General features: G+C 33.9%; 5 protein-coding genes and 1 pseudogene across 6 annotated transcripts; 4 read left to right on the forward strand and 2 right to left on the reverse strand.

The window, feature by feature from the left end:
• Positions 290–1,868, reverse strand: LOC104724227 (putative quinone-oxidoreductase homolog, chloroplastic). The gene is made up of 4 exons (XM_010442685.1): positions 1,606–1,868; positions 1,396–1,537; positions 1,213–1,304; positions 290–1,114 (listed from the first exon to the last, which is right to left on the reverse strand). The coding sequence occupies exons 1-4, from the start codon at positions 1,669–1,671 to the stop codon at positions 422–424; spliced, it is 993 nt and encodes a 330-aa protein (XP_010440987.1). The 5' UTR covers positions 1,672–1,868; the 3' UTR covers positions 290–421.
• Positions 3,416–5,977, forward strand: LOC104728325 (annotated as a pseudogene).
• Positions 12,620–15,223, forward strand: LOC104724226 (proline dehydrogenase 2, mitochondrial). The gene is made up of 4 exons (XM_010442684.1): positions 12,620–13,250; positions 13,872–14,523; positions 14,620–14,860; positions 14,993–15,223. The coding sequence occupies exons 1-4, from the start codon at positions 12,744–12,746 to the stop codon at positions 15,024–15,026; spliced, it is 1,434 nt and encodes a 477-aa protein (XP_010440986.1). The 5' UTR covers positions 12,620–12,743; the 3' UTR covers positions 15,027–15,223.
• LOC104724224 (protein FAM133A) lies at positions 20,542–22,875 on the reverse strand. Of its 2 annotated transcripts, none has more exons than XM_010442683.2 (8): positions 22,746–22,875; positions 22,340–22,444; positions 22,093–22,245; positions 21,874–21,990; positions 21,471–21,599; positions 21,254–21,351; positions 20,947–21,160; positions 20,542–20,778 (listed from the first exon to the last, which is right to left on the reverse strand). In XM_010442683.2, exons 1-8 carry the CDS (start codon positions 22,786–22,788, stop codon positions 20,693–20,695), a joined length of 945 nt encoding a protein of 314 aa, XP_010440985.1. In that variant the 5' UTR covers positions 22,789–22,875; the 3' UTR covers positions 20,542–20,692. The 2 variants fall into 2 exon arrangements, with proteins under 2 accessions (XP_010440985.1, XP_010440984.1); XM_010442682.2 differs by having other exon boundaries at positions 22,340–22,465.
• Positions 23,206–25,141, forward strand: LOC104724223 (pentatricopeptide repeat-containing protein At5g38730-like). Its single transcript, XM_010442681.2, has one exon. It carries the CDS (start codon positions 23,266–23,268, stop codon positions 25,054–25,056), a length of 1,791 nt encoding a protein of 596 aa, XP_010440983.1. The 5' UTR covers positions 23,206–23,265; the 3' UTR covers positions 25,057–25,141.
• Positions 25,538–26,215, forward strand: LOC109127556 (late embryogenesis abundant protein 2-like). Its single transcript, XM_019232505.1, has 3 exons — positions 25,538–25,653; positions 25,790–25,858; positions 25,971–26,215. Exons 1-3 carry the CDS (start codon positions 25,597–25,599, stop codon positions 26,043–26,045), a joined length of 201 nt encoding a protein of 66 aa, XP_019088050.1. The 5' UTR covers positions 25,538–25,596; the 3' UTR covers positions 26,046–26,215.

A 26,824-nucleotide genomic window follows, 5' to 3' on the forward strand; every position in this document is an offset into this window, starting at 1 on the left:
TCCTAAATAGTGATTATATTTGTCACAAAAATATGGTTACTTATTAGTAGCAAATTACCACAAACTTTACGGTTGTCACTATTTGTTACAAATGGCTACAATTTTGTTACAAATGGCTACAATTTTGTTACAAATTTTTTTTTATTTTAATTTTGTCACTAATTAGTAACAAATAGTGGCAAATATTTGCTACAAATTTTATTTGTGACATTTTCCCAAGCTATGTCATCCGAATTTTAATTTTTTTTTGTTACAAATAACTTGATCGGCTGTGTACTGCGTCCTAATCTAGTACATATGAACATCATTTCACTTTCAACACCGATTATTTTTGGTTCCACATTGTTTCAAAAGGGTAAACAAGCTTTGAAGTTATAACTTTGACAAATTACAATCACAGACAGTCAAAGAAGGCAAATTGTTATGGTACGACTATAATCTTCCCAGTAGCATGGCCATCAATACTTTTGGCCCAAGCATCCTCGGCTTTGCTCAGAGGGTGCTTCGAGTCAATCACGGTCTTCACTTTCTCTTCTTTCACTAGATTCACCAAAAACTCCAAATCCTCAGCTAATTTTGGGATAAAAAAGAGTGGCACATATTGCTTCTTCGACATGGTTACTTTCTTAACTGCATAAGTCCATATGGCACTAGGCCCTGGCGTGATATCTATCACCTTCCCGTTTGTAGACAAATTTGGTTCGAATGTCGGGAACGGGATACTAGTTGCGCAGTGGATCACAGCATCGTATTTTTTACCCGACGGACTCATGAGGGTGGCTCCCTCAGGAGTCTTGTAGTCGAGAACCTCGTCCGCTCCTAAAGATTTGACGAAGTCTAAGTTTCGGGCTCCACATGTGGCGGTTACATGAGCTTTCCCAAGCTTTGCCAACTGGACTGCATAGTGGCCAACCCCACCAGATGCTGCTGTGATCAGTATGTTCACCTGCTTGTTTGTGCCATCCAGTTTCAAGCCCGCATGATGAGTTAGAGCATAAAGAGCAGTTAGACCTGGCACAGGCAAAGCGGCTGCTTCAGCTGATCCCACTTCGTGGGGCCTTTTGACGGTCAGTTTCTTATTTGCAACTACGAATTCAGCAAGTCCACCTCCAGTCTGAAAACAAGTACATAAACCAATTACTTTTCATGTTTAAAGCTAATTGGAGTAAGCGACTATACCTATTGGTTTGTACAAAAGATAAAAATTCTTACCGGATGACTGAGAATGGCAACAACTTTGTCACCTGCCTTTAAATTCTTGACTCCTGTTCCAACCTCAACGACCTCTCCAGCAACATCAGTAGCTGTTCAAGGTACAAACTATCAATTATTAAAAAGCCAAACTCTTCTTTTATATATACTGATAGATAATCCATCAAAGCAATATTTAAATACCAGGAATGAAAGGGAACTTGCGGGGCAGAAAAGGCCGAACCGTCCCTTTTTGAATTTTCCAATCGATAGGGTTTATACTAGTAGCTTCTACTTTTAGCAAAACCTCGTTGTCCTTTGGTGATGGTACCGGGACTTGGACATGCTGAGAACATATCAAATAAGCTCAAAAATTAAATATCAGCTTAGAGGGACGAAAAAAAAAGACTCAACCTTCAAACCGGCGGCGCCACCGCCGTAAGAGTCATACTGAAGAGCGTGCATGAGTTTTCCGGCCATTAGTACGCAGAAGAGTTCTCGGCCTTTATGCGGAGAGGCTGAAGGGGTAAGACTTGGAAAATAAAAGTTGGATCCAAAAGGTCAAAGCTATTATGTGTTGAAACTAAAGTTTTAAAAGACGTGATGGAGAAAGTGTTTTGAGTATTTGAGAGAGTATTTTAGAAAGTAAGACTTTTATTACTTTGATTTTAGCTTGGAACAACTTCACAATATCTTGTTACAAATGAGAGTAGGAGGAGGTATTTATAGCTTCCAAATTACAAAATATCTAAATCCTTAATCTAGACTATTCCACAATAATATCTAGATTATACTATTATAATTATCTAAATAGTTCAAATAAAATATCTAGAATCTTAATGGAGGTGGAGATTTTGTTAATTCTAGATAAACTCTAGAACTTGGATTTGGCTTAATCATAGTTAAACTTGATTTCAAAATTAAGTGATTCAAGTCTAACTTTCCTCTCCGCAGCCATTTCGGGTTAAGAAGATGTGAAAGTGCCTTTCTCTCTATAAAAACGGTGCCTTCCAGGGTTCAACCCTATGCTTTCTAAAAAGTCTTCCTTGATCTCAAACATACATATACATTTTAAAATTTGAATACCAAGACTTTTGGTGGTCTCATGTAATCAACGTACAATAGAAAAACAATTATTATGGTTGAAATGACAATGACAATAGGAACGCAAAACTTTTAAATTCACTATTTGGCTAATTAAGATTAGAAAGATCATCTGGAAAACATAAATGAGTGGATATAGTGATTGGTAATTAAATTTCCCTTCCTCTTGCTGCTTTGGTTTCGGAGGACAGATAGGGAGAAATAGGATATCTCCTTGTCTTTCTTAGGCCTCTTTTCCCTCTGAGATACCCTTGGACTGTTCCACTGTAGCCAATTGTGAGAAGTTAGGAGTACAAATGCAAAGAAAAAGAAACCAACCTTAATTAATTAAGGTTGTTGTAATGAAAATCTAGGAACCAGAAAACGAGTTCAAATTTTACACAATTGATCCTTCAACAATACATTGGTAACACTGCAAAAGTTTGTTTTATAAGATCTTCTCTTGGGAAATGTGGGTTCTTCTCCTGTTACAATCGTACAACTTCATAGCTAGCAGACAATGTTTTAGCATCAGATACTAATAAATGTACTCAATCAGTTTAAGGAAAAAAGAACAAACTGTGTTATTGACCAGTCTCATCTCATGATCAGTGTGTGACAATGTCTCTCCTAGACTCATGCCCACAAAGGAACAGATGAAATCCAACAAATTTTTCAGCTAAGCAAGCTATCCGAGAATCTAACATGACCTGGGACAAACAACACTGAATTCTAATGAAGACAATGAACAATAGGATGATCAATGCAACACAATGATCACTAAACTTGACATTGAACAAACTGTTAATGAGGCTTCAAAGCCAAAAAAACAAGTAAAAGCAGAATGTTTTAAACCCAAACAGCAAGCCAAATTCATTAAAGCTCATATCCATGTCGTCAAGTTCAGCCAAAACCACCACTAATTCATAAAGTAGAGATCAAAAAACAGGAGGACCAGCCAATCGAATCAACCATTAAAGATAAAAAAAGAGCTTAGAGCATAAAACAGAGCACACTTTATAAACATAACCCTAGTTTTTTTTTCAAATCTTATCCGTCACGTTTCCTCTTTTCCCCTTAAGCTCTTGCGATAGAGCCACCAATGTCTTCGATTATATATGATTGGCGTTTTTGGTTATGAATGAGTGTATTTTACAATCAACCTTCTTTGTCTTAACTCCAAATCGCGTGTTAATCATCGCAAGGAAAGTGGAAAAGATAGTAAGAAAAGGAAGAAGAATCGAATGTCGGCACTTCCCATGGCAGCAACAGACAGTGAATCTAATTACCTAAATCATTTACTTCAGGTATTAGGCGGATCAATCATCACAAATGTACTTGTTGCTAGCTGTTCCTTATGGACTTTATTACATTGCAGGGGAAATTGCAATTATATAGGGTTCTCAGGTCCTATTGTATTAGCTGCCTTGCGACAAGCCGCTCTTTATATTCAAGAGCACTCAAAGCCACCTCCAAGTCTTCTTCAGAAGAGGTCCATGTTTTTTTTAAAAATATATCAAAAATGATTCTGAGCTATGTGAGTAACAATAGATTCATCCTTCTGCGTCTGTTCTTGTAGGCTGCAAAGATTGTTAAAGAAGTATTCACTGTGTTTCCTAACTATGAGATGATTGTTCCTGCTCTTCTAACCGGTGGTGTGTGGAATCTTCCTAAAAACTGTAACTTAACACTTGGTGTTCCAATTGGATCCATGCTTTCAAAACCTATTAAAGTTGTAGGTGAGATACTGAATAAATTCCGGGGCAATGTTTTCACATGCGAATACCAATATGTTGGAGAACGCTGAACGCGCACAGGTAAAACTAAAAGTCTAAAACCCCATGAACGCCTAGCTATTCCTACAGGAGACTTATTTTATGTTATGGCTTATTGATCAATTACTTGTAGATACATTACATGGAGGAATGAGGATGGTTCATATAAAATTTACAGTAGAAATGGTAAAAGAAACACTGACAAGTACCCCGATGTTATTCTTGCGTTATCAAGGTAGACTTTTGGTGTGTTACTTGTTGAACGCATTAGCTAGAATCAATCTTTTCTTTCTGCTGAAATAAGTGTAATGTTCTGTATGCAGATTAAAGAAGCCGTCTGTGAAATCTTTTATTTGGATTGTGAGGTTGTTGCTTTCGACAGGAAGAACAATAAAAAATTCTTTCGTTTTATTTTTATTTTATCAAATAGTTGCTTCCCACAGGTTAATACTTTAACTATTTGATGCTATCTAGGTTTTTATATTTCTTGTATTTTTTAGGATTTGAGTACCCGAGGTCGCAAAAATGTGAATGCGAGAGATATCAAGGTTCCAGTATGCATCTTTGCTTTTGACATGTTATATCTAAATGGCCAACAACTTACTAATTAGGAGAACCTTAATATTCGCTGAGAGGTGAGCCATATCAGTAAATCATAAAAGGATTTGTTTTTTTTCTTAAGTTTCAATTAAGCATTTCTTCTGTAATCGTTTATGTGCAATTTGTTTCTAGCAGAAGCTATACGGTTCATTTGAAGAAGATCCAGTTTGTAACTACTCTAACATCTAGTGATGCCGATGATATACAAAAGTTTTTGGACGCTTCTATTGACATTGGGTATATTTCTAACACTTCTCTGTATCTCTAATAAATTTTCCACCCCGTCATCTTTAATGTGATGTTAATTTTGCAGCGGTGAAGGTTTAGTCATTAAATCATTGAACTCGGATGCAACCTATGAGCCTGCAAAATATAATTGGCTAAAATTGAAGAAATACTATAAGAACAGGCAATTATACTCTCTTTTAATTTTTAACAACAAAATAATACTCTCTTTGAAACAATTTTGTCAATGGAAGATGCGTCCTTTACTGACACTCTCATTTCTTCAAGTCTCTTAGTCATGCCTTGGTTTTAACGGTTGGGCTACTAGGTAGTGGACTTTCTGAAACCGAGCTAGAAGAGTTGTCTTCTCGTCTTTTCTCTAAAGTGATTGCTAAACCACAAGTAGGATATTTATAACTCTTGTCTCTGACATTTTGTTGGCTGTATTATCATATATGTTTCTTGGTTGAGTTCTACTTAATTGTAATGATTCAAATAACCAGCAAAACTACCGAGTTAGGGGCAGCAATAGCATCAAACCAGATGTTTGGTTCCAGCCCACTGAGGTAGGATTATGTTTGCTTGTACTAATATCTGCAAATGTGTAATGGCTTTGACATTCGATCTTGTGAGCCAGAGCTAGCTAAAATATATGCATGCTTGATATATTAAGGTATTGGAAGTGAGCGCACAAGACTTGACAATTAGCCCTGAGCATCTTGCAGCTATAGGCATTGTGGACCGTTATAAGGTTAACATGATTTGACTTATTCTCTTATTTGGTTTTTGAACCTATCTGGTGGTATATTATTTCTTACTGTTACCTATTTGAGTGATTCAATTTTGGTTTGGCTTACAAGGGATTTTCTCTACGCTCTCCTATTCTAGTCCGTTTGAGGGATGACAAGGAGTCAGAGGAAGCAACATCATCGGAACAGGTCAAGACTTATCCTAACCATACTCATATATATGTACATATGTTTTAACATTGGCAAGACTATAGGCTGTTTTCTAAGTTTTAACTTTTGCTACATATTTTTCAGATTGCTGAGATGTTCCTAGCTCAGAAACGCAATCATCAAAGCAATCAGGACGATGAATAAAACAAATTTTGATCTGGTCATCAGAGCATAATGATGCACTTCGTGAGTTTTAGTTATTTTATACAGTATATCTTCAAGAATATACTATAATATACTTACCTTAAAAATATGTAACAAGCTAACTCATGTGTTGTAGATATATTATAAAACAATTTTTCAATTTAAATATATTAATGTAACAAGCTAATTTGCTTGTTAAATTGAAAAAACTGTTTTTGAGTATAATATATCTACAAGACATGAATTAGCTTGTTACATATTTTTAATTGCTCACAAACAATTTTTCAATTTAAGGCTGCATATAATGTAAAACTGTTTTTTGGTTGAATAAATTTTATATTCATTCAAAAAAGAAAAAAAATAAGTATTACTCCCTCTGTATCATAAAGGTTAATGTTCTAGCATTTTTTCTTTTATCACAAAGGAAGGAGTGCACCTCCATTAGTAAGATCTTTGAGGGGTCTATATATCCCCTTAATATTCCAATATACTTTAAATTTATAACTAAATTTTAAGTTATATAAATAAAAGTCAAACTAATTACAAAATGTCATATGTGAAATGGATATTTTTAAAATGTGTCAAAATTTAAACATGTATATTTTTATAATATATTTCTTCACTTTTCTAATTTTTATTATAAAAACGCTTTAAACATATTTTCAATGAAAGTACTATAAATCGTTTTTTATAGATTTAACAGGATTTGGGAAAAACGTCAAGAAAATTGTGTATTTGTTTAATTTTTGTCTATGGAGATATACGGGTCTTAGACCCACCACTACAAGAAAACAATCAATTTGCGATGGAAGAATTCATTGCAAGTCCCTCGCAAATCAACAATCGCAAGGGATTTGCGAGATGCTACGATTCCTCGCAAATCGCATCTCGCAAATTAAATATATCGCAAATCCCTCACAAATTTTGCGAGGAAATGTATCCCTCGCAAAACGCCTCGCAAATTGCGAGGACCACTCTCCTCGCACATCCCTAGCAGTTTGCGAGAAACCTCTTAACTCGCAAATCTGAAGCAATTTGCGAGAAACTGAATCCATGGCAAATTTTAAAATGAAATCTAGTTTTGCTAATTCTGGTTTAAATTGAAATTAATCCAGAATTAGGAATAAAATTAAAATTAAATTGAGATTAATTTCAATTTACAATTAGGAATAGAATTGAAATTCCTAATAAAATTTAAACTGAAAAATTAAAGTTAACTTGTCTTTACAAAAAATACATTACAAAACATAGTCTTTAAGAAGATTCAGAGAGAGAGAGATGATAAAAGGAAGAGTAATTAAAAAGATTGAGAGAGAGAGAGATGATGTTTCTGGTTCCAGTTCTGCTACCGTCGTTGGTTCCTGTTCCGCTACCGGCGTTGGTTCCTGTTCCATCGGCGTTGCCCTCTTCTCCGGCTACTGGGTTGGCTTCTGCGTTGTTTATTGTTGGGTTTCGAAACTTTGCAGCAAACTCAGGATCTTTTTCAGCGAGATAGTCGAAATAAGCATCATAACTATGCATCCTTTGTGCACTCTCTTGGATTTGAGTCGCTTGAGTCTGAATATATTCCTCAGCAGCAGCTAGTTTCTGAGCCAAAATGACCGAACCATTAGCCGGAGACACAGGCGGTGGACAGCTACTGGAAGAAGAGGCTTCAAATTGCATAGAACCAACCCCGAAAATCTTGTTTTTTTTTCTTAGGAGCAACCTAAGAACAAAACAAAAAATGAACTTGTAAGTTAAACATATGAACTTGTAAGTTAAACATAAGAAAGAGAGTATACTATATAACTAAATTACAAAGTATACTACGACATTACTATATGATTGGCAACCCAAGCAGAAGCAATACTCTACATTACTATACGATTGCATCCATACAAAGTATATAAAACTTACCGATGTGTAAATTTTGTTTTTAATATGAATGGGCACCCCAACACTCTCTCCATTATCCTCTGTACAAAGCTCATATTCCAACTCTTGAATCTTAGACAACACCTCATCGAACATAGACTCGGACTTTCTATCCGTAAATGACTCATCGGGTTTTCGATGAGTGTATTCTAAGATGCGTAGAAAGTCAGGAGTTAACTCACCAGTTAGCTCAGACTGAAATTAGAGAAAAATAGAATTGATTAGTCATATAATAATTGTGCATAAGGTAAAAGAAGGCCTAAACTTACATAACTACACTTACATGTTTTCGAGCACGAGGTTTAAAAGAAGTTTGGCCTGAGCGGTGTTTAAAGATTCCAGTGCCATCTGGGTCATGATATCGAGCATTACGGCTGTTGATGCTCTTGATTTCTAATTTGGGATCAAGCCAATACCGAACAAGACCTTCCCATACTTGAGGATCAATCCACGGTGGCTTTGCCTCATCACCACCTTTTCGCTTCCACTTTAACTTCCACCTAGACACTTGATCACATATCCTTTCCTTCAACTTGCCTTCAAACTCCTGCCTAACTCTATCGTTTATGGCTCTGTCCCAATTATATGATTGCTTCCAAGAAAAAAAAGTATATTAGTCTGAGTCAACCACAAAAAAAAAAGTATATGTGAAGATTGAAAACAAAAAATGACTTACCGCGAAAGTTTCATACCAACGGTCAATCACTGCAGTTGGCGTTTGTGTCGAATTGGCATGAGGCTCTTTGAAATCTCTTTCAAAAATGCTTCGTACAGTAGCCGTAACAGCAGGATCTTGGTCAAACCTTCAAACAAAATTCAGAGAAACAAAGAATATGAATCAACATTAGAATTCTAATATGAAATTAAAAACATTACTAGAGGGTTCCTTGAGGTCGGCGGGGATCTAGCCTCGTTAAACTTGCACGCCCAGGACTATCGAGTAACTCTTCCAGAGTTAAACTGTTCAGTCGGAAAGAAGCTCCAGTAGAAGACGAACGAGCAGGTGGAGACATACCAATCTCTGGATCTGCATTAGTAGGCAGCAGTTGATGAGAGGGCAGTGGTTGTGAGGTTGAACGACGGTTATTTTGGACCGCTGCTGTGTTCTGAGAACCAGCAGAACCCCGTCTACGGTGGGAACTGGTGGGTTCGGGTACACCTTGATTAGAGAGGAACCTTGTGTAATTGTTACCATGAAACATCTATAAGAAAAATCAAAGTAAATTTAATCAGATCTAAAAAAATTGAAATAGAAACAATTGAAATAGAAAAAACTAAAATTAGGGTTTAGGTTAATACCTTGACTGAGAAGACAAAGAAGACGGAGAAGGATTCCGATTGGGGTTTGACGGGGAAGACGAAGATGATTCCGATTGGGGTTTCACGGAGAAGTGGAAGAAGAGTGTGAGTTTTACGGAGAAGACGGAGAAGGAGATCAGGAAAGAGGATACCGATTGGGGTTTCACATAGAAGACAAAGAGGATTCTGATTAGGGTTTGACAGAGAAGACAAAATCAAAGAGGATTCTGATTAGGGTTTCACAGAGAAGACGAAGAAGAGAGTGAGTTTGACGGAGAAGACGAAGAAGGAGATCGGGAAATTAGAGAGGATTCCGATTATGTTTGCCGGAGAAGACGAAGAAGAGAATGATTTTGAGCGGCTAGGGTTTGGAAGAGAGTGAGTTTGAGCTTCGCTCACACCAAAGCTTGTTTGTTTATATAAAAATTTTGTGACCTCGCAAATCCCTCGCAGGCATTGCGATGGATTAACTACGAGCCGACAAACTGACCAATAAAAATACACTAGACTTTGCGAGGGATTAGCGTGATACAATCGCACATCCCTCGCAAATGTGTCGCAACACGCCGACAAACTGACCAATTAAAATACACCAAACTTTGCGAGGGATTCGCGTGGGATAATCGCACATTCCTCGCAAATTTGTCGCAACAAACGACAAAATGACCAATTAAAATACACAAACTTTGCGAGGGATTCGCGTGGGACAATCGCAAATCCCTCGCAAATGTTTGCTTTTTAATCAAATTGATCAGCCCATGGATGAAGAAGCTCATAAACTCGAGAACATGCACAGAGAAAAGGTAAGTAATAGTGATTACATCTCCTCATTATAATTTACTCAATCAAAACCTCAAAAGAAATACAAAACATAGGTCAACAAGCTTGCAAAATACAACGTGTTTTCTTATAGTTGTACAACGTTTGTAAGTGATACAATATCTATTTCATATTTTTCCTCTGATTTGGAAAGCTCATTGTTTGTATGCTTGGTAAATTACTAGACTATGGACTCTATATTTTTCATCACATATTCATTTATATGATCTTATGTTTCTTCACATCAAAGTTTCTTTAAACATCTTAGCAACTTCCTTGACATGCCAATATATTCTTTGATCTTAAAAGTTTCTTGTCTCTTGATGTTGGTTAGTAATGCTATCCTTGTAGTTTGCCAATAAATGATCATTACTAACCATATTGGCATGTTGATAAAAAATAATATAAATCTTTGCGAGGGAACCGCGAGAGAGTAACGTGGGATTAGCGAGGTTTCATCGAACATCCCCCGCAATTTGCGAGTGATTTGCGAGGATTGTAAGAAATTCCTCGCAAATGTGTGTACTCTTTTTAATCAAATTCATTTACTGAATTACTAGAAAATAAATTATCCTCTTTAAAATCTACTTAATCAAAAGGTCAAGAAATACAAACGATTCATTTAAACTTAATCAACTGGTTCAAAAACTTCAACACTCGGTCTCATGATAATGAGTAAATCACTCCTTGTTAAACATCACATCTTGATTTATATATATATTATCTTTCGTGTCTCCACGACAAAGTTTTTTTAAACATCTCAACATCTCAAAAAAAAAATTTCTCTTGATGTTTACACTTCAGATTTAAACCTAAACCCTAAAAAATCTAAATCCTAAACCTTAAAAACCTTAAACCCTAAAAACCTCACAAATGTCTCGTCTCTTTCTCGCAAATTTGCTACGAATAAAGTCTTGCGATAGGTTTGCGAGGGATTATTTTCGCCTCGCCACTCAGTCGCAAATTTACGACAGAATTTTCTCTCGCAAATTTGCGAAGGATTTGCAAGGGTCCTCGTTTTCGTAGCAAATTCGTCGCTAATCCATAGCAAATTTGTGAGGGTATATTTCCGTCGCAGCTCTCTGTCACAAATCGATTGTTTTCTTGTTGTAAAGGTAAAATTAAAAGAATATTTGAAACTTGAAAGTATAGATCTTTTAAGTACTTAATTCTAAACTTAAAACTATTTGATTGATGATATATGTTTCAACTAAGAATATTTGAAAGTAGTAGATCTACTAATAATATTTACTTTTTTAGAGAGAATCTTGCTAAGTTCATGCAATGATTTGATGTCTCTAGATTCCATTGAGTAAAAGTCAAAGATTCAAAAGTTCAGGTCCGAATGTTGCATCCGATTCAGCATCCACCGACTCTTGTAGACAAATCTACACAAATCAATTCTTCTTTGTTTCTTTCTATTAAATAATCGTATCCATTAGTTAATTAGGAGTTATCCAATGACATCTCATATGGTCACATCCTTGGTGTCGCTGACTCAACTTTTCTTGATAGAAGATATTATTTTTATTTTATTTGTTCCAGAACCAAATACTGTGTTCTGTCAGAAAATTACGGCGAAATTCTTCTCTTATACTTTACCCTAAAGTTAATTAAGAGTTTTATTTAATCTTTGATTCACATTTCATTGTTAAGTACATAGTACTTATCTACGAAGACTTTTCATGTTTAGTAACTCTTATCAATCAGAATCTTATTAATTAATCGCATTAACCTCATAACGGTTTCTTGATATAACGAATGCGGAATCTACGATCAAGAATTATGGTTATCAAGATTCTTTCTACTAACTGATATCATAAATTGTAATTAAAATTAGAAGATGTCACAACAAAAGGAGAAAAAACGAAAAACACGTAAGGTTGACGTCAACAGCAAAAAAGCCACGTGATTTTTGGTGTGCCAAATTGCAATGTGAAAGATAATAAGCTATCTAACTTCAAGTTTGGCTATCAAAAGTTTATAGTTTTTCTCTTCAAAATGATAATCAGCACTAAGCCTCAATTTTTTTTATTTAACCAAATATATTAATTATAATCTAATTTGCTAATTATATTTCTTATGTAACGATTAAATTGAGCTTAAAAGAAACTGGTTAAATTATTTCATTAACCTTTTTAATTGCTTCAAATATGAATTTTTATATTCAAATTATATTAATTAAAGTTTTCAATTATAACGTAAATAAGTTCTGATATAAATAGTTCAAATTTTCAATTTTATTAGAATCAAAATTGAATTAAAACTACATTAATTGAATAAATAATATTTATTGTTTGTAGATTTTCATTTAAATATAGATTAATCATATTAGATGATAAAAAAGGAAAAACAAAAAAAAACTGAAATGACTTATCCAGTCAAACAAAAATTTAGGTAAATTTTCACATTTTGAGAAGATTCTCTTCTAATTCTTGATTATTAATTTCCGGATTGTATTCCAATTTTAAGAAAAAGTAACTTATGTTATGATATTATCCAAATCAGACATAAAGATAGAAACATATATTGACATCTATTACAAAGTTTACCACATATGTAAACACACACATAAAGCCTTTGTGTGTCTATAAATACTTGTTGCAATAACACATACACACACAAACCCCAACCCACAAAAACGCTTGTCAAGAAAAAAAGAAAAAAAAGAAGAGAAATCTAAATAACCAAAAAGAAGAAAGAAAACAGAACTCTGTATAAAGTTCAGACGATGGCAAACCGTTTCCTCCGACCAAACCTCGTCCGCCGTTTCTCCACCGTGAGCCCCGTCGGTCCTCCGACCACCGTCATCCCGGAGATCATTTCCTTGGACCACCAACCAAAACCAGACGTTGACCTAGATCTCTCCGACCAATCACGACTCTTTGCTTCTGTCCCAATCTCCAACCTCATCCGCTCAACCGCAGTTCTTCATGCCACGGCCATAGGCCCTATGGTTGATATTGGCTCGTGGCTCATGAGTTCGAAACTCATGGAGACGACCTTTACACGCGATTTGGTCCTCGGTATCGTGAAAGGAACGTTTTACGAACATTTCTGTGCAGGTGAAGACGCCACCGCGGCCGCGAGACGTGTGAGGAGCGTTTATGAGTCAACAGGACTTAAAGGTATGTTGGTGTACGGCGTTGAACACGCAGAAGACGGTGCCGCTTGTGATGACAACATTAAGAAATTCATGGAAACCGTCGAAGCTGCTAAAACCCTACCTACGTCTCACGTAAGACATTCTCAGTCCTATTTTATTATTCTAGTCTCAAAGATGTCACGTTCTAGACTTTTTCTATGCATTTCTCCATTTTCCCTAAAAAAATTACTTCATTTATATTAGTTTTTCTTTTTTTTGCTACCATTCCATTATTTTAATATAGATCAAACATTTTAGCATACAACTATATATGATAGTCAATTTTGTGCCAGTAAACCCTTAACAAGAATAAATATCTATATATAAAGTATAGTTTTACTGTTTAGTCAGAAAACAAATATGGAATAAATTAAATTAGATTCGAGAAGAAGGCATAAAACCTTAAAAAGCCAAAAGGAACACCAACTTGTTAGCTGTCGTCTGATTTTTATTTAATTTTTGATAACTCGTTCTTTTCTTTTTATATAACGACTTGTCTACATATTATGATTTTTTTGGTAAGTATGAAATAACAATCAAAGCTACGTCGTCTCCTAGTCAGACTTGCAAGTTAACACGTTAATCACGCAATGAGGACATATTCGTCAATCTGAATTGTCAACTACACGCATAGGAATATTCTCTCCTCGCTTTATTACAATAATCCCGGTTTATACCGGTTATTGGTTTTGTTTTGTTTTTGTTTTTGAATAGTTAAGCTCAGTGGTGGTCAAGATCACAGCGATTTGTCCAATGGATGTCTTAAAACGAGTTAGTGATTTGCTCCGTTGGCAATACAAGAACCCAAATTTCAAACTTCCATGGAAACTCAATTCATTCCCGGTTTTCTCCGGTTTAAGTCCTCTCTACCACACAACCACTGAACCGGAACCACTGACCGTAGAGGAAGAACGAGAGCTTGAGAAAGCTCACGAACGACTCAAATCCGTCTGTCAGAGATGTCAAGAATCGAACGTACCGTTACTAATCGATGCCGAAGACACTATTCTCCAACCGGCGATCGATTACATGGCGTATTGGTCGGCGATCATGTTCAATTCGGATAAAGATCGACCTATTGTTTACAACACGATTCAAGCGTATTTGAAAGATGCGGGAGAGAGATTGCATTTGGCTTTACGAGAATCGGAGAAAATGAAAGTTCCTATTGGGTTTAAATTGGTGAGAGGGGCTTATATGTCTAGTGAAGCTAAGTTAGCAGATTCCTTGGGTCACAAGTCACCGGTCCACGACACAATTCAAGATACACATGATTGCTACAATGAATGTATGAGTTTCCTTATGGAGAAAGCCTCCAATGGATCAGGCATTGCGGTCATTTTAGCTACGCATAACACTGACTCCGGTATGTTCACCCCTAGATTAAATGATATAATTTTCCCTAGCTAGACATTGTTATACTTAAATGTATTTCTTTTTTCTTGTTTATGATCCATGATAGGTAAACTAGGGGCAAGGAAAGCAAGTGAGCTAGGAATCGATAAAGAAAACGGGAAGATCGAGTTCGCACAGCTTTACGGGATGTCGGATGCGTTATCTTTCGGACTGAAAAGGGCCGGCTTCAATGTTAGCAAGTACATGCCATACGGGCCAGTCGATACTGCGGTTCCATACCTTATCCGGAGGGCATATGAGAATCGTGGTATGATGTCTACAGGTGCTCTAGACCGCCAACTTATGAGGTAACTAACCGGTTTAACCCTGATATGGTTTAGTGATTGATATATAGTTTCGGTTTATATCGTTAGTTTGGAAAAGATCGTTTTCTGCCTAGATTTTGGTCTTAACAATGTGGTTTGTTTGTGTCTTTGTAGGATGGAGCTTAAGAGGAGACTTATGGGTTGGTGAAGACAGGAGATAAATGTGTTTCAATAATTTGGCAAATTTTAGATATTCTAAATTTTATATATAAATGGAGTAGCAAAATATCTGATGTAGGTTGATCACAAAAAGGGTATATCTATCATCCACAAATGTATAAATCCTGTGTGATCAATGAAAAATGCAATTTGCATATTTTATTCAAGAATTTATATTTTTATTTATCTACCATTTTTGAAGTGTGTTCTTCATATTACTTTCAAAATATTATTAAAGAAAATGTATCACAACTAGACACCCATAAGACGAGATAAACTATCAAAGCAAAAATATAGTAACTAATTTCAAATTTATATTTTCTCTTTTAATCTATACTAAATAAAAGATAATCTCCTAAGGCTATCCACCTAGGATTTAAAACATCAAATCAAAATTCGATATGTCACTAATTAACATTATTTAAATTTTCAAAATTTTCTATATTAAGATATTTTTTAAACGATCAATCAGGATTTGACATGTCATTCATTAACAGTTTTTGAATTTCCAGAACTTTTTAGAAAAAGAAAAATTTTAAATTTATGGAAATAAAATAACTATGTACAATATCCCACATCGCCTAGAAATTTTTTAGACAATGGTTCAGAACAAGTATAAATAAGATTAATATGCTTTCAACAACGAATGAGCAGGAAAGCTTGATTTATCAGGCGTCCAACTTTAAAAGTTTTATTCGGTTTGATCCGGATTTTTAATTGATCAAATTAAAACGTTAAAAGTTTCAAAAAAATATATAATAATATTTTAAAATTTTAAAAGTTTAAATATTAGAAATATTGAAGCTTTTAAAAGTTCTTAGCTTTTAAAAAGTTTTTAAATCTTATAATTTTTAAATTTTAATAGTTTAAAATATTATAAATATTGAAACTTTTTAAAAGGTTCAAATATTATATTTCAAACCTTTTAAAAGTTTAAAATATTACAAATATTGAAACTTCTAAAAGTCTTAGCTTTTAAAAGGTTTCAAAATATTATAATTTTTAAATTTTAAAAATTTCTTAACATTTAAAAGGTTTTAAAAAAATTTTAATTTATAAATTTTAAAAGTTTAAAATATTAGAAATTTTGAAACTTTAAAAGGTTAAAATATTAAATATATTTAAACTTCATAGAATATTTTAAAATATTACAATTACTTAACCTCCATAGAAATTTTAAGACATTATATCTATACTAATAAAAAGTTGAAGCTCTAAAATCCTAAAGGTGTCCATATAGGATTTTAAAAAAAACAATAAGAGGGGGTATTCAACTTGACGTTTTAAGGATTTGGTAGGATTTTAATATTTTAGAATTTTGAAAGATTTCAGAGATTTTTAGGAGATTTGATTGTATTTTAGTTTTTTTTTTTATTTTTTTTTTTCGAAAATGAAATGTGATTCTATAAGATTCTGTGAGATGTGAAGTGACCTTAGTGCAGTGGCAGGAGGTAAGTCCATTTGTATAAGGCACCATCACAGCAGAGATCGAGTCCCGCTTCCTACGAATATAGGAATTTGGCTAATGGGCGGTCAGTTGTGGCCCAATAGTTGACAAAAAAAAAAAAAAGATTCTGTGAGATTTTATTGGTAGACTTTGTGTGATTTTTGAGAAGAGTATTTTTTAACTAAAAAGCAAAGAAAAAGTCTCTTAGAATCATTCAAAGTAGTATTCTAAAAAAAGTTGTGATATTTTGAATAACAAGAGATTTTAAGTTGGTTTTAAAAACTATTGATTGAATAACAAGAGATTTTGAATTATTTTAAAGGATTTTATAAAAATCTTAGTTGAATAACATAGGATTTCATAAGATTTTTTAAAATTCTTAATTGAATAACAGAGGATTTTAAGAATACTTTAAAATCCTTTAAAATGTTAAGTTCAGTACCTCCCTCTAAGAATTAGATATTTCACTAATAATATTTTTTGGAAATATAGTAGTAATCTATATTATTAAGATTTTTTAGAAAAAAAGTAAAATCTATACAAATAACAGAAATATGTACAACGTCCCACATCGGCTAGAAAATTTTAGACAATGGCTGAGAACCATTATAAATAAAACTAATATGTTTTTAACTATAAATTTAGCAAATTAAATTTTTCAAAGGTTTAGATATTTATTTTAGAATGTTTAGAAATATTATAAATACCTCCATAAAAATGTTAAAATATTATAACTATTTAAACTCTATAAAAAGTTAATGTGTCATTAATATTTAACTCTAAAAACAATAAAATGTTACAAATATTTAAACAACATCTAAAGTTTGAAATATTTTAAATATTTAATCTCTATTAAAAATTTAAAAGTTAAAGAATTACTAAATATTAGTTTGTGCTTTATATCTCTTATGAGCTGTAAAACATTTTTTTGTGTATAACTTTACAGATGATTTGATACTTTTGCAATAAAAATTTTATTTTTAGTTTAAGAAAGAAGGATTGACGTCGCAAGGCCTTGATTTGATGTTATTTGAGTTTAAAGAAGAAGGATCGAGGAAAAGCACAAATATTGTTTTAACTATATATGTGTTCATATTACCTTCTCTGCAAGTAAGGATTTTGGTTTGAAAAGTTTCAATACGTGTGGATCTAAAACCGAGTAAGTATAAAGATGAAATTATCAATAATTGGAGTGCATGTGTTGCCTATGCTGGTCTTCATAAATTGCACAATTTTTATGAGAAAAGAAATGATTTTTGTCTTGAAGTTTGATGGGTTAACAAGTTGTAGAGTAGTCCAAAAAAAAAGGTTTTTCAGTAGAAGAATGTGAAGAAGTTGACGAGGAAGAACAATAAAAAGAGTATAACGAAGAACCGAACGGTAAAAGTAACGATAAAAATTACCATAAAATTTGACAATGAAAATGACAAGAAATAATATGAAGAATAAGAAAACATTGAATAAAAAAACAAGAAAACATAGGTGATAGCGATCAATTAAATAAGAAAAACAAGATAAATTCATGATTATAAAATTGTTTTGTTTTTCTGGTGGTCAAAGAAATGGTTTAGGATATGTGAGGTCACCAGTTTGATCCGCCTCGCCTGGACGTCGAGATAAATTCATGATTTTTTTATCAGATTTGATTTTAAAACACAACTGATTTTTATATTTTTAAAAATTGTGTATCTGAAATTTAAAATTTTCCTTAATAGTAATTTAAAGTTTTCTATAAGATAATATTTCATTACCGTCATCAATCATATATAATTTTTATCGTTATAAGCTTCTAAAGTTGTCCACATAGGATTTTAAACAACCTATCGGGATTCGACATGTCACTTATTAACATTTTTAAAAATTTCCAGAATTTTCTATATTAAGATTTTTTTTTAAAACGACCAATCGCTATCAGACAACTCAATATTTAACATTTTTGAAATTATGTTAAATTTCTATATTAAAATACTTATAAATAAGTGTATTTACAACGTTGTGAAGTGACCTTAGTGCAATGACCAATGGTAAGTCCTTAATGTACAAGGAACCATCACACCTGGGATCGAGTCCCGCTCCCTACGAATGTAGGGATTTGACTAATGGGCCGGTCAGTTGTGACCCAATGGTTGACAAAAAAAAATGTATTTACAACGTCCCACATCGGCTAGAAAAATTTAGACAATGGCTGAGAACCATTATAAATAAGACGAATATGCTTTTAACTACGAATGAGCAGGAAGCTTTTACCAGGCATCTAAATTTAAAAATTTGAAAAGTTTAATATATTATAATTATTGAAACTTTTAAATTATATAAGAAGTTTAAGTATTATTATTATTTTACTCTAAAAATTTTTAAAAGATTCAAATATTATAAATATTTAAACTTTATGGGATGTTTAAGTTTAAAAATATTAAAAATATTTAAAACATTCAATCGGGATTCGACATGTTATTCATTAACATTTTTTAAATTTCTAGAATTTTCTATATTAAACGACCAATTGAGATCAGACAACTCAATAATTAACATTTTTGAAATTATGTTAAATTTCTATATTAAAAATACTTATAAATAAGTATATATGCAACATCCCACATCGGCTAGAAAATTTTAGACAACAGCTGAAAACCATTATAAATAAGACTAATATGCTTCCAACTATGAATGAACAGGAAGTTTGATTTATCAGACGTCCAAATTTTTTTTAAAAAATAATAGTTTAAAATATTATAATTACTAAAACTTTTAAAAAGTTCAAATATTATAAATATTTAAACTTTATAGGATATTTAAACATATTATACATACCTCCACAGAAATTTTAAAATTTATAAATATTTAAACTCTATAAGAAGTTTAAGTATTATTAATATTTAACTCTCAAAAATTGAAAACATGTTTTTATGTATGACTTTATAGATGATTTGATATTGTTTATGTAAAATTATCTTTTGGGTCAAAGGAAGAAGGATTGACATCAAAAGATCTTGAGTTGATGTTATTTGAGTTAATTTTTTAGGTTTAAAGAAGAAGGATCGATGACAAGCACACATGTTTTATTAGCTATACATGTGTTCATATTACTTTCTATACAAGTAATTTGCAATTATGTAGTATTAAGGATTTTGGTTTGAAAAGTTCAATACGTGTGGATCTAAAACCGAGTAAGTATACAGGTGAAAGTATCAATAATTGGGTGCATGTAGTGAATAAGCTGGTCCATAAAATTGCACAAATTTTATGAGACAAGAGGCAATGATTTTTGTATTAGAGTTTGATGGGTTAACAAGTTGTGTGACAGTCTAAAAAAATGTTTTAAATGATTATCCAGTGGAAGAATGTGAGGAAGCTGATGAGGAAGAGGAAAAAAATGAGTACAATGAAGAACCGGACGGTAAAAGTAACGATGATATTTATCATGAAAATTTGACAATGAAAATGATGAGAAAGAATATGAAGACTAAGAAAACAATGAAAAATAAATCACAAAGACATAGATGGTGGTGGTCAATTAAATATAAGAAAATAAGATTAATTCATGATTATAAAAATATTTTGTTTGTCTGATAGTCAAAGAAACGGTTTGGATTTGAATTTCATGATTCTTTTGATCAGATTTGAATTTTTAACACAAGTGACTTTAATATTTTTAAAAATAAATTTTTACCAATCAATTGTAATTTAAAATTTTATATAAACTAATATTTCATAACTGTCATCAATCATATATAATTTTTACCAAATATATCAAATAAACTCACGCGTAGTTTGGGTTCAAAACCTAGTTTTGGTTAAAGACTTTCAAAAGTATGCTCTCATAATACTGAGAGATGCTCTGATAATACTGAGAGATGACGATCTGTTTTATATATTAACTCCACAATATATGAAGAATGCTCTGATAATACTGAGAGATGACGATGAGGAGGAACATACGAAACAAACAAATAATTTGGTGTTTTTTTCCCAGTAAAATGGCAACTTTATAAGTCCTCGCCTCCTCGGGCCGGTTAATGCGATTTCAGAAAGTGATCCAATTTAGTCTTTAAAGGGGTAAAGTAAATTTTCTTTTCGTTTAACAGCCTGAAATTGTCAATTACAAAAATTTGATCATAAAACACATTCATGATATTCTTCCTGAGTTTCATGAGGCTAAAACCCACAAAAATTAAAACTCAGGCTGTTCCGTATGGGATCTGTTTTTCTTAGAAAGGCTTAAACCTACGAGCAGCTCGAAGTTGTTGTATCCTCTTCTTGTCTTGCTCGAACTTACTCTGAAGCGCCAAGATTTCTGTCAACAAACAAGAAACACAAAACCAATAATCAATCATCCGAATAAGGGCGGACAGATATGAAGGGCCGGTTGTGAATAGGGGGGTGCGTATAAAATCTGACTGGAGCCAAACCGATACTGACACAAAGTTTGAAGCCTTGGATATAGAAAAAGCCAAAGACTTACCGTTGCGTTGTGCTTCTCGCCTTTGGAAACGGTAGAAACCATGAGCGACGGGCTCACTCTGTTTCTTCTTAGCAATCTTATCCTCCACCGCAGCCTGCGAGAAAGATCCAACGGCTGTTCCAGTTTCAGTTTCGGTTGTCTTTTTCCTTCCTTTGTGATGCACGACCACAGTCCATCCACCTTCTGCAGCTTTAGCTTCTCTATCTTTTTTCTCCTGTTCAACACATATGACAGCATTAGACAAAAACGCTGTGGTCACTTAGATAACAGACATGTACGCTTAAAAATATAGGACGGAAAGAAGAACCTGTTCAAGGCGCTCTTCGTGAGCAGTCATAAAGTCATCGATTCTCTTTTGCAGCTCGTCTAAGCCAGGTCTACTCTCATAGTAATCAGTAACCCACTCTGCAGTTTGAAAGAGGACTTATCAAGTTAAGGCAGAAACAGATTCAGGAGTGTTCAGGCTTATCTAATCATATGCAGCTAATAATAGAAGAGAGCAATAATTTTTGGTCCATTTATACTTTTCATTCCCCTTGTGCAGTCCTCATCGCCTGAAGAAATTTCATGAACATCTTCCTCCTCTTCAATTTTGTTCTCTTTCGTAGAGGTCATGTCCATCTTCTTCTTCTTATTTGATTTCTTAGACTTGCCTACAAAAAAGATTTTGCTTTATTAAACAAGAACCTAAACAAGACGATGACTGCACCAAGCAGGCAGCTCTGTACTACCGGTTACTTATTGAAGTTCCACTACGGCCATGGCAAACTTAAAATTCATAAAAACCCCTCACATTAGAATCACATGACAGATATAGATAGACAGTAAAGTTCACATACTGCTAAAAAGAAATATTATACAAAGACTTGAAACTAGCTAAAGTTCTTCATGCAAATGAATGAGTTAACACAAGCCTGAACTACTCACCTTCTCTTTTCAGATGATCATCTTCAACTGAAGCGCTACTTATTTCCTCGGCCTTCCTTTTCTTCTTTGTCTTGTTCAACTTGCCCTTCTTTACCTTGACTTTCTCAGTTGGAATAGCTGTAACAAGAACCAAAGATACTAAACTCAATACCAGAACCTAACAACTGGGTACTGGGTAGTAAATTCAGATTGGTCTGCCAAAAATAAAATAAAATTCACCTTCCAGATTTGGTTCGCTTATATCAACATTGCCTCTTTTCTCTTTTCTCTTCTTCGTCTTCCCACTGAGCTTCCCATCAGCTGGAGAGCTATCTATTTCCTTACTCTTCTGAATCTTCTTCTTCTTTGTTTTGAGTTTCTCACTTGAAATAGCTGTAAGCCAATTAAAAAAAGGTACTAAATTCAACACCAGAACACATCTTATCAAACTAAGAAGTTCTAGTTCCATCAAAGTCAAAACTTTCACCTTGGAGCTCTGTAGCCTGAGGCTCCTCGCTTAAGTCGACATTGCTCACTTTCACTTTCTTCTTCCTCTGGATTTTTTTTCCAACTCTCTTCCCATCAGTCTCTTCTGCATTGACTTTACCCGTCACTTCAATTGGACAAACAAAAATTTACAAAAGCAATTAACTTCAACTGCACAAAAAGATTAAACCCTTTGTAATTGAGTTTAATGTCATTCCAAATTAAAGCTCTCAAAGTTTCGAAATCAATTACGCAAACTCTAAGAACACAAATCTTAGTATACACAAACACTCATCAACACAAATACAATACAGTACAAACTCTTATAAGGTCTTTACCTCACAAATCAAATCAAAAATCGTGAAACCCAATTAAGCATGAAAGAAAGATAAAAAATTAAATCCTACCTTGGTGAAGATTACAGTTTTTCAGCTTTCTCGTCTCCTTCATCTTCTTTTCTATCGGCGTCGACGCTATCGGAAAAATTGGGATTAAGTCAGGGCACGACGATGTTAAAACTAGGGTTTTGTGAGGTTTTGAACTGAAGCAGATACAAGGGTAAAGTCGTTAATAGCAGCAAGACGAGAGGACATATACGTATTTCTCATAACCCGGTCCGTTCCCGGTTATTCATTTACATTCAATTCGGTTCGGTAATTAAATCTATGAACTCGGTTTGGTTTCGAATTATTTTGATCCGAAAGATTCGGTTTACAAAGCGTATTTCTCATAAACCGGTCCATACCCGGTTATTAAAACACAATCGATTCGGTTCCGGTTTTAAATTCGGTTGTTTACTCAACTATTAGTAAATTATCCGGTCTGGTTCTGCGACTGGAGAAATTTAAACCGGTACAGCTTCTCAAACTCGTTGCTGCACACGAATCGTCGTCTCTGTTGCTGCAACACCTGAGCAACAAAACAACAATGGTGAATTTGTTGTCTGCAAATGGAGAAGCCTTGATTGCACAAAGCATCTGTGGAGCTGTGTTGAAAGGAAACTGGAAAAATATACTGAAACACAAAGCTGATTCTGGGTTATTGAAATCAGCGATCATCACTCAGGTAATCTCAGAGCTTTCTTTGTATTCTGGTTATGGCGGACCTTCTCTTTCATGGAGTTTCTATACCTGGACTGATTCGTTACCAGGTTGTAAGCATAGTTTACAATCTTCTTGGAAAATGATTTTGATTCTTACGAAGTACAAGCATTTCAAAACTGCACACCAACTGCTCGATAAATTGTCTCAGAGAGAGCTTTTGTCATCTCCACTTGTTTTGAGATCTTTACTTGGAGGTGTTTCAGAAGACCCAGAAGTTTTATCTCACGTTTTTAGCTGGTTGATTATATATTACGCTAAATCCAGGATGGTCAGTGATTCTATTGAGGTGTTTGAGCAGATTAGGAGTTGTGGATTGAAGCCTCATTTGCAGGCTTGTACTGTGTTACTGAATAGTTTGGTGAAAGAGAGGTTGACTGATACAGTTTGGAAAGTTTTTAAGAAGATGGTTAAGTTAGGTGTTGTGGCTAACATTCATGTGTATAATGTATTGGTTCATGCTTGTTCTAAATCTGGAGATCCTGAGAAAGCTGAGAAATTGTTGAGTGAGATGGAAGAAAAGGGTGTGTTTCCTGATCTTTTTACCTACAACACGTTGATCTCGGTGTATTGCAAAAAGGGTATGCATTACGAGGCTTTGTCCGTGCAAGATAGGATGGAGAGAAGTGGTGTTGCTCCTGATATCGTCACTTATAACTCACTCATACATGGTTTTAGTAGAGAAGGTAGAATGAGGGAAGCGACGAGGCTGTTTCGGGAGATCAAAGGAGTTGTTACGGCGAACCATGTTACTTATACTACTTTGATTGATGGGTATTGTAGAATGAATGATATAGATGAAGCTTTGAGGTTACGTGAGGTAATGGAGTCAAGAGGGTTTACTCCTGGAGTTGTGACTTACAACTCGATTCTACGTAAGTTATGTGAAGATGGAAGAATACGAGAATCTAACCGGCTTTTGACTGAGATGAGTGGGAAAAAGATAGAACCTGATAATATCACTTGCAATACTTTGATCAACGCGTATAGCAAAATCGGGGACATGGTATCTGCAGTGAAGGTAAAGAAGAAGATGATTGAATCGGGGCTAAAGCTTGACATGTATTCATACAAAGCATTGATTCACGGGTTTTGTAAAGTGTTGGAACTGGACAATGCAAAGGAGGAAATGTTCTCTATGCTAGAGAAAGGTTTATCTCCAGGATATTCGGCTTATTCTTGGCTCGTGGATGGATTCTATTACCAGAACAAGCAAGAAGAAATCGTAAAACTCCCAGAGGAGTTTGAGAAAAGAGGTCTTTGCCCTGATGTGGCTCTATACAGAGGATTAATAAGAAGGATTTGTAAGTTAGAACAAGTGAATGACGCCAAAGTGCTATTCGAGTCAATGGAAAAGAAGGGTTTAGTGGGAGATAGCGTAATATACACTAGCATGGCGTATGCGTATTGGAGAACAGGGAATGTCACTGAAGCTTCTGCTTTGTTTGATACAATGTATAATCGACGGTTGATGGTAAACTTGAAACTGTATAAATCCATCAGTGCCTCTTACGCTGGTGATAAAGATGTTTTGAAATTCTTTTGGAGTCACGTAGGTGATAGATCTCTTATATCGAAGAGTATTTTACAAGAAATGAACAGAAGTGAGGTCTTGTGAAGTTAACTAGTGAGTGCCTGTATAAGCTCAGTAGTGATCATGATCAATGTTGAAATACTTGGTTAGACTTTGGAGCCTCTTGACCTTGTAGGTGACATATCAGATTTTTATGAAGAATCATTTTCTCACCTAATGCTTTCAAGAGGGTTTGAGTTTCCTCTGAGCAATTTTAATTGGATTCAAACTTCAAATCCTAAAAAGATGCAATCCTTGTAATAATAAAGCTGAATTAATCAAATCAAAACAGTACCAAAACTAAAGAGACGAAATAACAATCACTAGAATGAGTCAATCGAGCTAAATATATCCCATATAACTCTGATCTGAACTAAATACGGATTAAGTCATCCTAATCTCCACTTGATCCGGAACACCTCATATTACCAACACTTTAATGACAAGTGTCAGAAAAAGAAAGCTTCATGGGAGCTATATAAACAATGGAACCTTTGGAGGAAACACTTAACTCAATTCAAATCCTACAATCTCACTTTAATTTGAAAACAAAACTTGTCTTTCTCTTAACCAAACTATTTGAAAATGTCAAGCAACCAGAACATTAGCTACCAAGCCGGCCAGGCCAAAGGTCAAACTCAGGTAATCCTAAATTACTTCAACGATAATATTATTACAAGAGCTGATCCATAATTAATAGGGATTTCTTCAAGTAAAAAAAAAAAACACTTTTTAACATGCTTGATAATATAATTATTTGTTATTAACTGGTGTTCAGGAAAAGGCTAGCACCATGATGGACAAGGCTAGCAACGCTGCCCAATCTGCCAAGGAGTCCCTCCAAGAGGTTTGTAAAATTCATATAGTTTTCATGAATTAGAATAGATCCCACCTAAATAAAAATATTAAGTAAGTATTCTTATGTAAATAATAACTTGGAATTAAATTGTTTCATACAGACGGGCCAGCAGATCAAGGAGAAGGCACAAGGAGCTACCGAATCAGTGAAGAATGCCACCGGCATTAACAAATGAAGACAATATCATTCCAATTCCATCATGCAACTTTTTTTTTGACGAATAAAAACAATAATTCATTTTTTGAACCTAAAGGTTAGGTTTAATAGTTTGATTATTCAGACTGTTGTTTTTTTAAAAATATTTATTGCTACTTGTAATGGATTTTGCTTCTGTTTTTTTAATCTCATGATCATGTATTCTTTGTTATCCTTTCTCATTTTTGGATTTCTTTCATAAATTAGCATATAAATTGAAACATTATTTGATTAATTATGCAATTTTTAGTTAATTTGCTTGCCTGAAATCAAACCACCCCAAAATTTTATCAAACCAAACTCAGTTAGTTACAATCTTTTTTAAATCAATAAAGTTAAATTACAACGAAAAAACTAACTGAAACCAAACTAAACTGAATTGTCATCTGTAAAACTCCATGTCGACTCTGATTGTACCAAAACAAAATTTCTTGTGGTTTTAAAATTTTTGTTTTCGTTCTAATTTTTTTGCGGATGACAATTTGATTTATGGCTTAGTTTTGGTAAGTTTTTTTTTCTGTGATTGTACCCAGCCCCGACTCAAAACTATTTAGAGCCCTAGATCAAAATTTTTTTTTTGAACCCTTTAAGGTACATATAAACTGAATTTTTAGTATATTTGTACTTTTAAAAACTTGTTTGAACCCTCTTAAAACTTATTTCTACAAAAGAGACCCTAATATACATTTAAATGTTAAGAATTTGAACTATTTAAAAAAAAAAATGGACCCTTATAACACAAGAAATTTTTTGAAATTG

The sequence above is a fragment of the Camelina sativa genome, chromosome 11 (genome assembly GCF_000633955.1).
Source record: "Camelina sativa cultivar DH55 chromosome 11, Cs, whole genome shotgun sequence".
In the NCBI taxonomy this organism is placed as follows: domain Eukaryota; kingdom Viridiplantae; phylum Streptophyta; class Magnoliopsida; order Brassicales; family Brassicaceae; genus Camelina; species Camelina sativa.

Excerpts from the sequence above, each read along its gene's own strand:
- LOC104724227 (XM_010442685.1), bottom strand. The coding sequence starts at position 1,671 with ATGGCCGGAAAACTCATGCACGCTCTTCAGTATGACTCTTACGGCGGT. Across the intron at positions 1,538-1,605 it reads GTGGCGCCGCCGGTTTGAAG|CATGTCCAAGTCCCGGTACC; the intron begins GTTGAGTCTTTT and ends ATATGTTCTCAG. Across the intron at positions 1,115-1,212 it reads TTGCCATTCTCAGTCATCCG|ACTGGAGGTGGACTTGCTGA; the intron begins GTAAGAATTTTT and ends ACTTGTTTTCAG.
- LOC104724226 (XM_010442684.1), top strand. The coding sequence starts at position 12,744 with ATGGCAAACCGTTTCCTCCGACCAAACCTCGTCCGCCGTTTCTCCACC. Across the intron at positions 14,524-14,619 it reads TACGCATAACACTGACTCCG|GTAAACTAGGGGCAAGGAAA; the intron begins GTATGTTCACCC and ends GATCCATGATAG. Across the intron at positions 14,861-14,992 it reads CTAGACCGCCAACTTATGAG|GATGGAGCTTAAGAGGAGAC; the intron begins GTAACTAACCGG and ends GTGTCTTTGTAG.
- LOC104724224 (XM_010442682.2), bottom strand. The coding sequence starts at position 22,788 with ATGAAGGAGACGAGAAAGCTGAAAAACTGTAATCTTCACCAAG. Across the intron at positions 21,991-22,092 it reads AAGCGAACCAAATCTGGAAG|CTATTCCAACTGAGAAAGTC; the intron begins GTGAATTTTATT and ends TTCTTGTTACAG. Across the intron at positions 21,161-21,253 it reads ACGAAGAGCGCCTTGAACAG|GAGAAAAAAGATAGAGAAGC; the intron begins GTTCTTCTTTCC and ends TGTGTTGAACAG.
- LOC104724223 (XM_010442681.2), top strand. The coding sequence starts at position 23,266 with ATGGTGAATTTGTTGTCTGCAAATGGAGAAGCCTTGATTGCACAAAGC.
- LOC109127556 (XM_019232505.1), top strand. The coding sequence starts at position 25,597 with ATGTCAAGCAACCAGAACATTAGCTACCAAGCCGGCCAGGCCAAAGGT. Across the intron at positions 25,654-25,789 it reads AGGCCAAAGGTCAAACTCAG|GAAAAGGCTAGCACCATGAT; the intron begins GTAATCCTAAAT and ends ACTGGTGTTCAG. Across the intron at positions 25,859-25,970 it reads CCAAGGAGTCCCTCCAAGAG|ACGGGCCAGCAGATCAAGGA; the intron begins GTTTGTAAAATT and ends TGTTTCATACAG.